The following is a 13,533-nucleotide window of genomic DNA, read 5'->3' on the forward strand; positions in this document are numbered from 1 at the left end:
CTGGAGGGGACCAATCAGGTTTGGAGGCTCCTTGTCAATCACGGCGCTGTATCTGTCAATCAAACGCTGCAAGCCACGCCCCTTTGGCATACATTAATAATTGAGCTGTCAATCATTATCTACAAGCCACGCCCCTTCCATTGGAGCACATTAATATCTTCCCTGTCAATCAACAGCTGCAAGCCACGCCCCTTGAATTATTGCATTAATAATCTGTCAATCATCCGTGCAAACCACGCCCCTTCCATTGGGTTGAATTGGTGTCTTACCTGTCAATCAACCGCCCAGAGACACGCCCCTCTGTCAATCACCAGCTAGCCACGCCCATGGTATATCTGCATAATCCTGCGCATCAACCAATAGGATTGACAGGCGGTCACCCGCCGGCCAATGGGAGCGCGGCTGGGGCGTGGCTTGGCTGAGGGGCTGGTCGGTGAGCGTGGGAGCTGCGCAGTTCTCCAGCGGCCGGCGGAGGGATCGCCTCTCTTAGGTACGATGGGGAAATGGCGGTTGTGGTTCTATCGCGACATGGCGGCCGCGATTCTATCGCGACATGGCGGCCTATCGCGACCCCGACCCGCGTTCCCCCCGTCGCCGCCAGCCGCGGGCGCTCGGGGTTTTAGCGGCGTCGCAGAGCAGCGGCGGCTCCTTCTTCACCCGGCGGGGCTGAGGCGGGGCCTCGGGGCCCCGTCGGATTTCGGGGGAGCGAACAAAATAATCCCGGGGGGCTCCGGTTCTGTCCCGGTTCGGTCTCGGTGCCCTCCCGGTTTTATCCCGGTTTTATTCCGCTTTTACCCGCTTTTATCCCGCTTTTATCCCGGTTCTGTCCCGTTCTGACTCCGCTTCTCTCCCCCCTCAGGCGGCGCCGCCGGCGGGAAACGCTTCCGGAGGATCTGCGCTGTGGACTTCGCTTTTTTCTTATGTGTGTGGGTTTTTAAAAAATTATTCTTATTTTTTTGTGGCCTTTTGTGGTTTATTTTTTTTCAATCTCTTTATTTCTTATTTTTATTTTTCCTACCTTCCACCCTTTCCAGGTTTTGCTCTTTTAATTTCAAATTTCTATTTTGTTGGGTTTTTTCCCCTTGTTCTTAATAGTTTTGCTCTTTTTAATTTCAAATTTCTATTTTGTTGGGGTTTTTTTCCCTTTTTTTAAATACTTTTATTTCATTTTATTTTTTGGAATAAAAACTGTTTCACTGCGGAACTCACGGCGTTTTTGTGAGGGGAAAGATAAAAATTGTGTTGTTTTTTTTTTTAAATAGTTGTTTAATAAAATATATAACCATTATATGTATACATATAAAAATCGTGAGGGGAAAGCTAAAAGTTCTTTACTTAAATGTTTTTTAAAATAAAAACGCGGCCCTTTGGTGCCGATTCTTTCCATTATGAATAAACAGTGAGGGGAAAGCTGGAAGTTACTGATTTAAACGTATTTTTAAATAAAAATAAAATAAAAACGCGGTGCCGGTTCTTGGTGTGAAGGGAAGGCCCAAAGTTATTGATTTAAATGTTATTTAAATAGAAATAAAAATAAAATCGCGACCGCTTGGGCCTGATTCGTTCTAATATGAACACACCGTGAGGGGAAAGCTAAAAGTTCTTCATTTTAATGTTTTTTTAATAGAAATAAAAATAAAATCGCGGCCGCTTGGGCCTGATTCTTACTATTATCAACACACCGTGAGGGGAAAGGTAAAAATAATTTATTTAAATGTTTTTTTAAATAAAAAAAAGATCCCCGATGTTGGTTTTTATCCTGAGGGAGATCGTGAGGGGAGGAGGGGGCGGGGCCAAAAAAGGGCGGGAAAGCGAAGGGGGCGTGGCCTCGCCTCAGAAAGAGGAAGGGGCGGGGCTGTGTGTTTGATTGACGGCTCGTGATTGGTAGCGGTTTCCCGCGCTCGCGGCCGCAGCCAATGGGAGCGCGGCGCGGCCGGAAGAGAAGGCGGAAGTGGGCGTGGCCGGGCGCGAAGATGGCGGCGCCGGCGGAGGAGGAGGCGGCGGCGGCGGAGAGCGGCGGCGGAGGGGGAGGGGGGAGGGCGGCGATGAGGCGGCGCTGAGGCGGATGGAGGTGGGGGAGGGGCGGGGGAGGGACCCCCGGGGTGGGGGAGGGGCGGTGGGGGAGGAGGGGCCGTTTTTTGGGCCAGTTTTGGGGTTTTTTTGGGGGCAGTTTTGGGGTTTTTTTGAGGGGGGGGGTCTGGGGTTGTGAGGGGGGCGTTGTGTGAGGGGGGGTTTGGCGTCTTTTTTTTGTCATTTTTGGTTATTTTCAATTATTTCCCGTTAATTATTGAAGTGGTTTTGAGGTGTTTTGTGTAATTTTAAGTTTTTGCATTATTTTGGCCTGATTTCTGCTGATTTCGGAGTGATTTTAGTCATAATTTTGATAATGGTGGTTTTTTTCCCATTATTTCGGTTCATTTTGGCCTAACTTGTACTGATTTTGGGTTATTTTCCAGGTCTGTTTTGTTATTTTAGGTTATTTTCACTGACTTTGTGTTATTTTACATTATTTTCAATTATTCTGCCTCACTTTGGTCTTATTTGTGCTTTTTTCGGGGTAATTTCGGGTTATTTTTCAGTTATTTTTGGTTATTTTAGGTTATTTTCACTGCTTTCGGGTTATTTTGGGTCATATTTCATACTTTTGGGTAGTTTTCACCAATTTTGGGTTACTTTTTGTAATTTCCCCTGATTCTGTCTCATTTTGGGCTGATTATATCTGATCTTGACTTATTTTTCATTATTTTGTGTTTTTTAGAGCTGATTCGGGGGTGATTATGGTTTTTTTTTCAACTATATTTTGTTATTTTAGATTATTTTCTGATTTTTGGTTATTTGGTGTAATTTCCCACAATTTTGGCTCACTTTGGGCTGATTTCTTCTGATTTTTGGTTATTTTTCCGTTATTTTGTGTTATTTAGAGCAGATTTGGGGGTGAATATGGGTCATTTTTCAACTATTTTTTGTTATTTTAGATTATTTTCTGATTTTATGTTATTTGGTGTAATTTCCCACGATTTTGGCTCATTTTGGGCTGATTTCTCCCGTTTTTTTTAATCTCTCCCAGGACCTGCTGTCGGAGCTTTTCCGTTTCCGGGACTCACTGCCGGGTCGTGACCTCACCTGTGACCCCTGTGACCCCACCTGTGACCCCTGTGACCCCGGCCATGACCCCGCTGACCCCTCCGGTGACCCCACTGACCCCTCGGGTGACCCTTTGGTGGCCGAGATGGAGCGGACGCTGCGGCTGATGGAGCAGATCCATGGTAGGGGCGTGGCCAGGTGTGTCCAGGTGTGCCCAGGTGTGTCCAGGTGTGCCCAGGTGTGTCCAGGTGTGCCCAGGTGTGCCCAGGTGTGTCCAGGTGTGTCCTGGGTGTGGCCAGGTGTGTACAGGTGTGTGTCCAGGTGTGTCCAGGTGTGTCCTGGGCGTGGCCAGGTGTGTCCAGGTGTGCCCAGGTGTGTCCAGGTGTGTCCAGGTGTGTCCAGGTGTGCCCAGGTGTGCCCAGGTGTGTCCTGGGCGTGTCCAGGTGTGTCCAGGGCATGTCCAGGTGTGCCCATGTGTGTCCAGGTGTGTCCCCAGGTGTGTCCTGGGTGTGCCCAGGTGTGTCCAGGTGTGTCCTGAGCGTGGCCAGGTGTGTCCAGGTGTGTCCTGGGTGTGTCCAGGTGTGTCCAGGTGTGTCCAGGTGTGTCCTGGGCGTGTCCAGGTGTGTCCTGGGTGTGTCCAGGTGTGCTCAGGTGTGTCCAGGTGTGTCCAGGTGTGTCCAGGTGTGTGTCCAGGTGTGTGTCCAGGTGTGCCCAGGTGTGTCCAGGTGTGTCCAGGTGTGCCCAGGTGTGTCCAGGTGTGCCCAGGTGTGTCCTGGGCATGTCCAGGTGTGCCCAGGTGTGTCCAGGTGTGTCCAGGTGTGCCCAGGTGTGCCCAGGTGTGTCCAGGTGTGTCCTGGGTGTGTCCAGGTGTGCCCAGGTGTGTCCAGGTGTGTCCAGGTGTGTCCTGGGTGTGCCCAGGTGTGTCCTGGGTGTGTCCAGGTGTGTCCAGGTGTGTTCTGAGTGTGTCCAGGTGTGCCCAGGTGTGTCCAGGTGTGTGTCCAGGTGTGTCCTAGGTGTGTCCAGGTGTGTGTCCAGGTGTGTCCAGGTGTGTGTCCAGGTGTGTATCCAGGTGTGTCCAGGTGTGTCCTGGGCGTGTCCAGGTGTGTCCTGGATGTGTCCCGTTAGCCCCGCCCCCTGTTTAACCCTTCCTTTCCCAGTCTCCCTGTCAGGGCATGGTCAGGGTGTGGCCAGGTGTGTCCCCACGACCCCACCTCCTTATTCACCCTTTCCCTTTCCAGTCTCACCTGCAGGGCGTGGTCAAGGTGTGTCCCAATGGCCCCGCCCCCTTATTAACCCTTTCCTTTCCAGTCTCCTAAACGGGGCGTGGCTGGGGCGTGTCCAGGTGTGTCCTGGGTGTGTCCCCACGGCCCCACCCCATTATTAACCCCTTCCTTTCCAGTCTCACCTGCGGGGCGTGTCCAGGTGTGTCCAGGTGTGTCAGGGTGTGTCTCTGTGTACCATAGGTGTCTCTATATGAGCTCAGGTGTGCCCAGGTGTGTGTGTGTGTGCCCAGGTGAGCCCAGGTGTATCTGTATGAGCTCTCAGGTGTGCCCAGGTGTGTCCAGGTGTGTCCAGGTGTGTCCTGTGTGTGTCCAGGTGTGTCCTGGGCGTGTCCAGGTGTGTCCTGGGTGTGTCCCCACGGCTCCACCCCATTTATTAACCCTTTATTTCCCAGTCTCCCCGGCAGGGCGGGGCCGGGCGCTGGTGCTGCGGGCGCGGGCGCTGGGCGTGGCCCCGGCGGCGGGCGCGGCGCGGGCGGAGGCGGCGCTGGGCCACGCCCTGAAGCTGGACCCCGCCCTGGGCGCGGCCTGGCGGCACCTGGGCGAGCAGCGCTGGCGGCGCGGGGACCTGCGGGGGGCAAGGCAGGCCTTCGGCGGCGCCCTGCGGCAGGTCAGGCGGGTTTGGGGCACTTTCAGGGGTTTTTGGGACTTTGGGGATTTTTTTGGGATTTTTGGGGATTTTTTTGAGATTTTTTGGGGGTTTTTTGGGAATTTTTTGGGAATTTTTGGGGGATTTTTTTGGGGTTTTTGGGGGTTTTAGGTGGGTTTTTGGGATTTTTGGGTGGGTTTTCGGGATTTCTGGGTGGGTTTTGGTGGCTTTTTGGGGGTTGTTGGGGATTTGGGGGTTTTCGGGGATTTTTGGGACTTTTAGGAATTTTTAAGGAATATTTTGGGGATTTGTTTTGGGTGATTTTTTTGGGGTGATTTTTTGTGGGTTTTTGGGGATTTTATGTGGATTTTCGGGATTTCTGGGTGGGTTTTGGTGGATTTTTGTGGGCTTTTGGGGATTTTTGGGCGTTTTTGGGGATTTTTGGGACTATTAGGAATTTTTTGGGAATTATTTGGGTGATTTTTTGGTTTAGGCTGTTTTTGGGGTGTTTGGGGTATTCTTTTGCAGTTTTTTTTGGGATTTTGAGGGTTTTTGATGATTTCTCGATTTAAGCTGTTTTTACACTGTTTTTGGGGTATTTTTTTGCCGTTTTTTGGGGTATTATCATTTTTTTATCACCGATTTTGTCACTTTGACCTTTTCTAACGTCTCTAACCCCCGTTTTCCCCGTTTTTCCCCCAGGGCGAGGACCCCGAGGCGCGGCGCCTGCTCTCCATGGCGCTGCGGGCGCAGGGGGCGGGGCCGGGCCCGCGGGGGGCGGGGCCTGGCGGCGAGGGGGCGGGGCCAGCCCCGGGGGGCGGAGCCCTGAGGGAGAGCCTGGCCCAGGCGGAGGCGGCGGTCAGGTGTGACCCCAAAAACGGCCAGAGCTGGTGTGAGTCTCACCTGGGACAGGTGTGGGTGTGAGGGGCTCAGGTGTGACCCCAAAAACGGCCAGAGCTGGTGTGAGTCTCACCTGGGACAGGTGTGGGTGTGAGGGGCTCAGGTGTGACCCCAAAAACGGCCAGAGCTGGTGTGAGTCTCACCTGGGACAGGTGTGGGTGTGGGTCTCACCTGGGCAGGTGTGAGTCTCACCTGGGCAGGTGTGGGTGGGTTAGAGGGGCTCAGGTGTGACCCCAGGAACGGCCAGAGCTGGTGTGAGTCTCACCTGGGACAGGTGTGGGTTAGAGGGGCTCAGGTGTGACCCCAAAAACGGCCAGAGCTGGTGTGAATCTAACCTGGGGCAGGTGTGGGCGGGGGTAGAGGGGCTCAGGTGTGGGTCTCACTTGGGGCTGGGGAGGGGCTGGGCGGGGCGCGGGTGGGTGTGGGGAGGGGCTCAGGTGTGCCCAGGTGTGCCCAGGTGTGCCCAGGTGTGTCCCAGGTGTGCCCAGGTGCACCCAGGTGTGCCCAGGTGTGTCCAGGTGTGCTCAGGTGTAACTCAGGTGTGCCGAGGTGCACCCAGGTGTACCCAGGTGTATCCCAGGTGCACCCAGGTGTACCCAGGTGCACTCACCTGTGCCTGGGTATATCTCAGGTGTGCCCAGTTGTATCTCAGGTGCATCCAGGTGTACCCAGGTGTATCTCAGGTGTGCCTAGGTGAGCTCACCTGTGCCCGGGTATATCTCAGGTGTGCCCAGGTGTATCCCAGGTGTGCCCAGGTGTGCTCCGGTGTAACTCAGATATCCCCAGGTGTATCCCAGGTGTGCCCAGGTGCACCCAGGTGTATCTCAGGTGTAGCCAGGTGTATCCCAGGTGTCTCTCAGGTGTAACTCAGGTGCACTCAGGTGCGCCCACCTGCACCAGGTGCGTCTCTCACCTGTTCCTCCCCCCGCAGACGTGCTGGCCAACGCCCACGTGGCGCTGTTCTTCGCGGGCGGGCAGAGCCCCGGCAGCGCCCGGCGCGCCCTGGCGGCCTACGCACAGGCGGTGAGGGGCGGGGCCAATCCGGGGGGCGGGGCTTAATCGGGGGGCGTGGCTAACCCTGGGGGCGGGGCTAATCCTGGGGGCGTGGTTAATCCAGGGGGTGTGGTTAATCCCGGGGGTGTGGCTAACCCTGGGGGCGGGGCTAACCCTGGGGGCGGGGCTAACCCTGGGGGCGTGGTTATGTTAATGAGCTGGGTGGGGTGTGGCTACGCGGTATTGGCCAAAAAATCCAAAAAAATTACGCAAGAAATCACCCAAAAACCACCCAGGGAATGCCCAAAGGCATCAAAAACTCTCCGAAATTATTAAAATTTACCCAAAAGCACCAAAAACTGCCCAAAACGATCAGAATTTACCCAAAAGCACCAAAAACGGTCACAAAAAACCATCAAACCACCAAAAATACCCTGAAAGTACCAGAAATACTCAAAACCACCAAAAATGATTCAAAAGCAACAAAGATGACCCAAAAAACTCCCCAAACCACAAAAAATACCCCGAAAGTACCAAAAATACTCAAAACCACCAAAAATGATCCAAAACCACCAAAAACCGCCTCAAAAAAACCAAAAATCACCAAAAAATATCCTGAAACTACCAAAAATACTCAAAACCACCAAAAATCACCCAAGACCACCAAAAATGACCCAAAAAAACTCCCAAGCCAACAAAAATACCCCGAAACTACTGAAAATACTTTAAAACCACCAAAAATGACCCAGAACCCCCCTTGGATCCCTAAACCCACTAAAAACGACCAAATGCCTCAAAAAACACCCAAAAAAAAGCCCAAAACCACAAAAACCGTTCAAAACCCACTGAAAACTTTAAAAAATAAAACAAAAACCCCAAAAAACAACAAAACTGCCCAAAAAAATTGCAATATCCACCAGGGATCCCTCAGTGGCTCCAAAAATTCCCAAAATGACCCAAAATGACCCGAAATGACCCAAAATTCTGCCCGCAGGAGCGCGTGGACCCCGCGGCCGCCGCCAACCCCGACCTGCACCTGAACCGCGCCACGGTGAGCGGGGCGGGGCTGGGCGGGGCTCAGGTGTGCTCAGGTGTGCTCAGGTGTGTGTTGGTATGGCCAGGTGTGCTCAGGTGTACCCCCAGGTGTGCCCAGGTGTGTCTCAGGTGTGTCTCAGGTGTGTCTCAGGTTTGCTCAGGTGTGTTTGGGTGTATCTCAGGTGTGCCCAGGTGCCCCCAGGTGCACCCAGGTGTGTTTGGGTTTATGTCAGGTGTACCGAGGTGTATCCTAGGTATCCCCAGGTGTATCTCAGGTATCCCCAGGTGCACCCAGGTGTACCCCAGGTGTACCCAGGTGTGCCCAGGTGTACTCAGGTGTGCTCAGGTGTGCCCCAGGTGTGCCCAGGTGTGTGTGGGTGTGCCCAGGTGCGCCCCCAGGTTTACCCAGGTGTGCTCAGGTGTATCCCAGGTGTACCCCCAGGTGACCCAGGTGTGTCTCAGGTGTGCCCAGGTGCCTCCAGGTGCCCCCAGGTTTACCCAGGTGTGTCTCAGGTATCCCCAGGTGTGTGTGGGTGTACCCAGCTGTACCCCAGGTGTGCCCCCAGGTTTACCCAGGTGTGTTTGGGTGTATCTCAGGTGTATCTCAGGTGCCCCCAGGTAACCCAGGTGTCTCCCCCCGCAGCTGCTGCAGTTCCTGGAGCGGTTCCAGGGGGCGCTGGAGGGGCTGAGCCGCGCGGCCGAGCTGGCGCCGGGCTGGGCCGAGCCCCGGAACCGGCACCGGCACCTGATGGAGCACCTGGGGCGGGTGTGCGCGCTGCTGGAGAGCCGGGTACGGACTGGGGTATACTGGGGTATACTGGGATGGGACTGGGATACACTGGGGTGGGACTGGGATGGGACTGGGATGTACTGGGATGGGACTGGGATGGATTGGGATGGGACTGGGATACACTGGGGCACCTGCTGGAGCACCTGGGGAGGGTGTGCGGGCTGCTGGAGAGCCGGGTACGGACTGGGGTATACTGGGATTGGACTGGGAGGGACTGGGATACACTGGGATTGAACTGGGACACACTGGGGCACCTGCTGGAGCACCTGGGGAGGGTGTGCGGGCTGCTGGAGAGCCGGGTACGGACTGGGGTATACTGGGAATGGACTGGGATGGGACTGGGATATACTGGGATATACTGGGATGGGACTGGGATATACTGGGATATACTGGGATGGGACTGGGGCACCTGCTGGAGCACCTGGGGAGGGTGTGCGGGCTGCTGGAGAGCCGGGTACGGACTGGGATGTACTGGGATATACTGGGATTGGACTGGGATGGACTGGGATGGGACTGGGAGGGACTGGGATGGGACTGGGATTCAACTGGGACACACTGGGAGGGGACTGGGAGGGACTGGGAGTAACTGGGCCTGACTGGAATGGGATTTGGAGGAAACTGGGACAAACTGGGATGGACTCGGAGTAACTGGGACAGACTGGGATGGGATTTGGGGGGAACTGGGACAAACTGGGATGGACTGGGACAGACTGGGAAGGGATTGGGATGCACTGGGAGGGGATTGGGGGGAACTGGGACAAATTGGGATGGACTGGGAGGGACTGGGACAGACTGGGAAGGGACTTCAAGGGAACTGGGAACAAACTGGGACAGACTGGGATCAAACTGGGACACACTGGGAGGGGATTGGGATGGACTGGGATGGACTGGGACTGATTGGGAGGGACTTCGACGGAACTGGGAGGGACTGGGACAGACTGGGACAGACTGGGAGGGGATTGGGATGGACTGGGACGGGATTTGGGAGGGACTGGGAGGAACTGGGCCTGACTGGGAGAGGATTTGGAGGGAACTGGGACAAACTGGGAAGAACTGGGAAGGGATTGGGATGCACTGGGAGGGGACTGGGATGGACTGGGACGGGATTTGGGGGGAACTGGGATGCACTGGGATGGGACTGGGAGGGACTGGGATGGACAGGGCGGGACCAGGGGTGTGGTGGGCGTGTTCCCCTAAGCCCCGCCCCCTCTCTGGCCCCACCCCCAGGGGAAGCTGCACAGTGGGCGGGGTCAACATGGGCGTGTCCCCCTAAGCCCCGCCCCCTTTGCCCCGCCCCCAGGGGAAGCTGCGGTGGGCGGGGCTGGGACCACAATGGGCGTGTCCCCCTAAGCCCCGCCCCTCTCTGGCCCCGCCCCCAGGGGAAGCTGCGCGGGAAGCGGTGGGCGGGGCCAGGGGTGCGGTGGGCGGGGCTAGGAGCACAGTGGGCGTGTCCCCCTAAGCCCCGCCCCCTTTCCTTGGCCCCGCCCCCAGGGGAAGCTGCGCGGGAAGCGCCGCCGGGGCGTGGCCGGGCCGGTGCCCCTCCCCCTGCTGGGGCCGCTGGGCGGGGCCGGGGGGCCGCGCCCCTCCCCCATCGCCGCGCTGCGCCCCGGGCCCAACCCCCACCGCGTGGTGCTGGGGAGGGTCCTGTTCAGCACCGCCCCGCCCGGGGGCGTGCCCTAGTGAGTGACACTGGGGTAAACTGGGATAGACTGGGGGGGACTGGGAGGGACTGGGAGGGGATTGGGGGGGGCTGGGAGGGGATTCGGGGGGGACTGGGGGGACTGGGATGGGACTGGGAGGGGAATGTGGGGCAGTGGGGGGGACTGAGGGGAGATTGGGAGGGGATTGGGGGGGACTGGGATAAACTGGGAGGGACTGGGGGGGACTGGGAGGGGATTGGGGGGGACTGGAGGGGTTTGGGGGGACTGGGATGAACTGGGAGGGACTGGGAGGGACTGGAAAAGACTGGGGGGGGATTGGAAGGGACTGGGAGGGAACTGGGACAAACTGGGAGGGGAGTCGGGGGCATTGGGATGAACTGGGATAAACTGGGAGGGACTGGGAGGGGATTCGGGGGGATTGGGATGAACTGGGAGGGACTAGGAGTGAACTGGGACGGGATATAGTGGAGTTAACTGGGCCATACTGGTCTTTACGAGGGTGGGCGGGGCCTCGTTGGGCGTGGCTGTGGTGGGCGTGGTCAGATGGGCGTGGCCGCGGTGGGCGTGTTTCACTCTGGCCCTGCCCCCAGCACGGTGGGGCTGCAGGACGGGGGCGGGGCCGTGGTGGGCGTGGCCGGGATGGGTGTGGCTGTGATGGGCGTGACCGGGATGGGTGTGGCTGTGATGGGCGTGACCGGGATGGGTGTGGCTGTGATGGGCGTGGTCTCAGTGGGCGTGTCTCACCTGGCCCCGCCCCCAGCACGGTGGGGCTGCAGGACGGGGGCGGGGCCGGGTGGGCGTGGCCTGGGTGGGTGTGGCTGTGATGGGCGTGGTCAGGGATGGGTGTGGTCTCGGTGGGCGTGGCCCAGGTGGGTGTGTCTCACCTGGCCCCGCCCCCAGCACGGTTGGGCTGCAGGACGGGGGCGGGGCCGGGTGGGTGTGGCTGTGATGGGCGTGGCCCAGGTGGGCGTGGCTCACCTGGCCCCGCCCCCAGCACGGTGGGGCTGCAGGACGGGGGCGGGGCCGTCGCCGCCGTCACCGTGTACAACGCCGCCCCCACGTGGGGCGTGACCGTGGGCGACGCGGTGGGCGTGGCCGAGCCCGAGCTGACCAATCACCTGGTGCAGCACCAGGGACAGGTGAGCGGAACTGGTTTGTACTGGTCTGTACTGGTTTGTACTGGTTTGGGTAATTTTATACTGGTTTGTACTGTTTTATACTGGTTTGTACTGGTGTGGGCGTGGCCGAGCCTGAGCTGACCAATCACCTGGTCCAGCACCAGGGACAGGTGAGACGGACTGGTTTGTACTGGTCTGTACTGGTTTGGGCTGGTGTGGGGGGCTCTGTAACGTTCTGTACTGGTTTGGACTGGTTTATACTGGTTTGGAATGGTTTGGACTGGTTTATACTGGTGCGAAGTGGTTTGGACTTGTTTGGATTGGTCTATACTGGTTTGGACTGGTTTGGAATGGTTCGGACTGGTTTTTACTGGTTAATATTGCTTTATACCAGTCCGTACTGGTTTATAATGGTCCGTACTGGTTTCTGCTGGTCCAAAGTGGTTTATAGTGTTCCTAACTGGCCCATACTGGTTTATAATGGTTTGTAACTGTTTATACTGGTTTATAATGGTCCATACTGGTCTTTACTGGTCTAAACTGATCCTTACTGGTTTATAATGGCTTATAACTGTTTTATACTGGTCCATACTGGTCCATATTGTCTTATAACTGTTTATATTGGTTTATAATGGTCCATAATGGTTTATAATTGTTTATACTGGTTTATACTGGTCCAAACTGGTTTATAATGGTTTATAATTATTTATACTGGTCCAAACTGGTCCATACTGGTTTCTAATGGTTTAAAACTGTTTGTACTGGTCCAGACTGGTTTATAATGGTTTGTAACTGTTTATACTGGTTTATACTGGTCCAAACTGATCCTTACTGGTTTATAACTGTTTATACTGGTCCATACTGGTCCTTACTTGTTTATAACGGTTTATAACTGTCTATATTGGTCCATACTGGTCCTTACTGGTTTATAATGGTTTATAACAGTTTATAACGATTTATACTGGTTTATACTGGTTTATACTGGTCCTTACTGGTTTATAACAGTTTATAACTGGTTTATACTGGTCCATACTGGTCCTTACTGGTTTATAACTGTTTATACTGGTCCATACTGGTTTATACTGGTCCATACCGGTTTATAATGTTTTATAACAGTTTATAACGATTTATACTGGTTTATACTGGTTTAAACTGGTTTATACTGGTTTATACTGGTCCTCACTGGTCTCTGTTCCCCCCAGACCTTCTCCTTCGTGGGGCTCCGTGTCCCCTCCCCCCTGTCCCTGTCTGTACTGGTTTATACTGGTTTATACTGGTCCATACCAGTTTATAATGTTTTATAACAGTTTATAACGATTTATACTGGTTTATACTGGTTTATACTGGTCTCTCTCCCCCCAGACGTTCTCCTTCGTGGGGCTGCGTGTCCCCTCCCGCCTGTCCCTGTCTATAGTGGTTTATAATGGTTTATACTGGTCCATACTTGTCCATACTGGTTTATAACAGTTTATAATGGTTTATAATGGTTTATACTGGTTTATACTGGTCTTTACTGGTCTCTCCCCCCCCCAGACGTTCTCCTTCGTGGGGCTGCGCGTCCCCTCCCCCCTGTCCCTGGTGGTCAACGGCCGCCGCCCGCCCGGCCACGCCCTGGCCCCGCCCCGCCTGGCGCTGACCAATCCCGGCGCGCCGCCGCCCGCCCCGGACACGCCCCCGAACGCCAACTGACCAATCCCGGCGCGCCGCCGCCCGCCCCGGACACGCCCCCCCAACGCCAACTGACCAATCCCGGCGCGCCGCCGTGCGCTGACCACGCCCACCCCGATCGGGGCAATAAACGGAGATTTTGGGAAACCCGGACTCGGGGTCGTGACTTCGGCGCCGCCATCTTGGATTAGGGCACATGGGGGCAGCCATATTGGAGTATGGCACATGGGGGCAGCCATCTTGGATTGGGATATGGGGGCTGCCATCTTGGATTACGGCACATGGGGGCCACCATATTGGGTGGGGCACAGAGGCGGCCATCTTGGATTAGGGTATGGGGACCGCCATATTGGATTACGGCACATGGGGGAAGCCATCTTGGGTGGAACACAGAGGCTGCCATGTTGGATTATGG

At 55.6% G+C, this 13,533-nt stretch overlaps 1 protein-coding gene across 1 annotated transcript; it reads left to right on the plus strand.

The window, feature by feature from the left end:
• The first annotated feature begins 553 nt into the window (after nt 1–553).
• On the plus strand, nt 554–13,265 carry TTC5 (tetratricopeptide repeat domain 5). Its single transcript, XM_072921299.1, has 13 exons — nt 554–665; nt 860–924; nt 1,889–2,071; nt 3,068–3,266; nt 4,760–4,974; nt 5,656–5,845; nt 6,785–6,876; nt 7,841–7,897; nt 8,525–8,671; nt 10,163–10,350; nt 11,327–11,471; nt 12,984–13,121; nt 13,176–13,265. The coding sequence occupies exons 1-13, from the start codon at nt 554–556 to the stop codon at nt 13,191–13,193; spliced, it is 1,749 nt and encodes a 582-aa protein (XP_072777400.1). The 3' UTR covers nt 13,194–13,265.
• Nucleotides 13,266–13,533: the final 268 nt, after the last annotated feature.

The sequence above is a fragment of the Taeniopygia guttata genome, chromosome 36 (assembly GCF_048771995.1).
Source record: "Taeniopygia guttata chromosome 36, bTaeGut7.mat, whole genome shotgun sequence".
Classification (NCBI taxonomy): domain Eukaryota; kingdom Metazoa; phylum Chordata; class Aves; order Passeriformes; family Estrildidae; genus Taeniopygia; species Taeniopygia guttata.

Bases quoted from the DNA above. Each gene is read 5' to 3' on its own strand.
- TTC5 (XM_072921299.1), top strand. From the start codon at position 554: ATGGCGGCCTATCGCGACCCCGACCCGCGTTCCCCCCGTCGCCGCCAG. The intron at 925-1,888 runs GTGTGGGTTTTT...CGTGATTGGTAG, and splicing joins ACTTCGCTTTTTTCTTATGT to CGGTTTCCCGCGCTCGCGGC. The intron at 7,898-8,524 runs GTGAGCGGGGCG...CTCCCCCCGCAG, and splicing joins TGCACCTGAACCGCGCCACG to CTGCTGCAGTTCCTGGAGCG.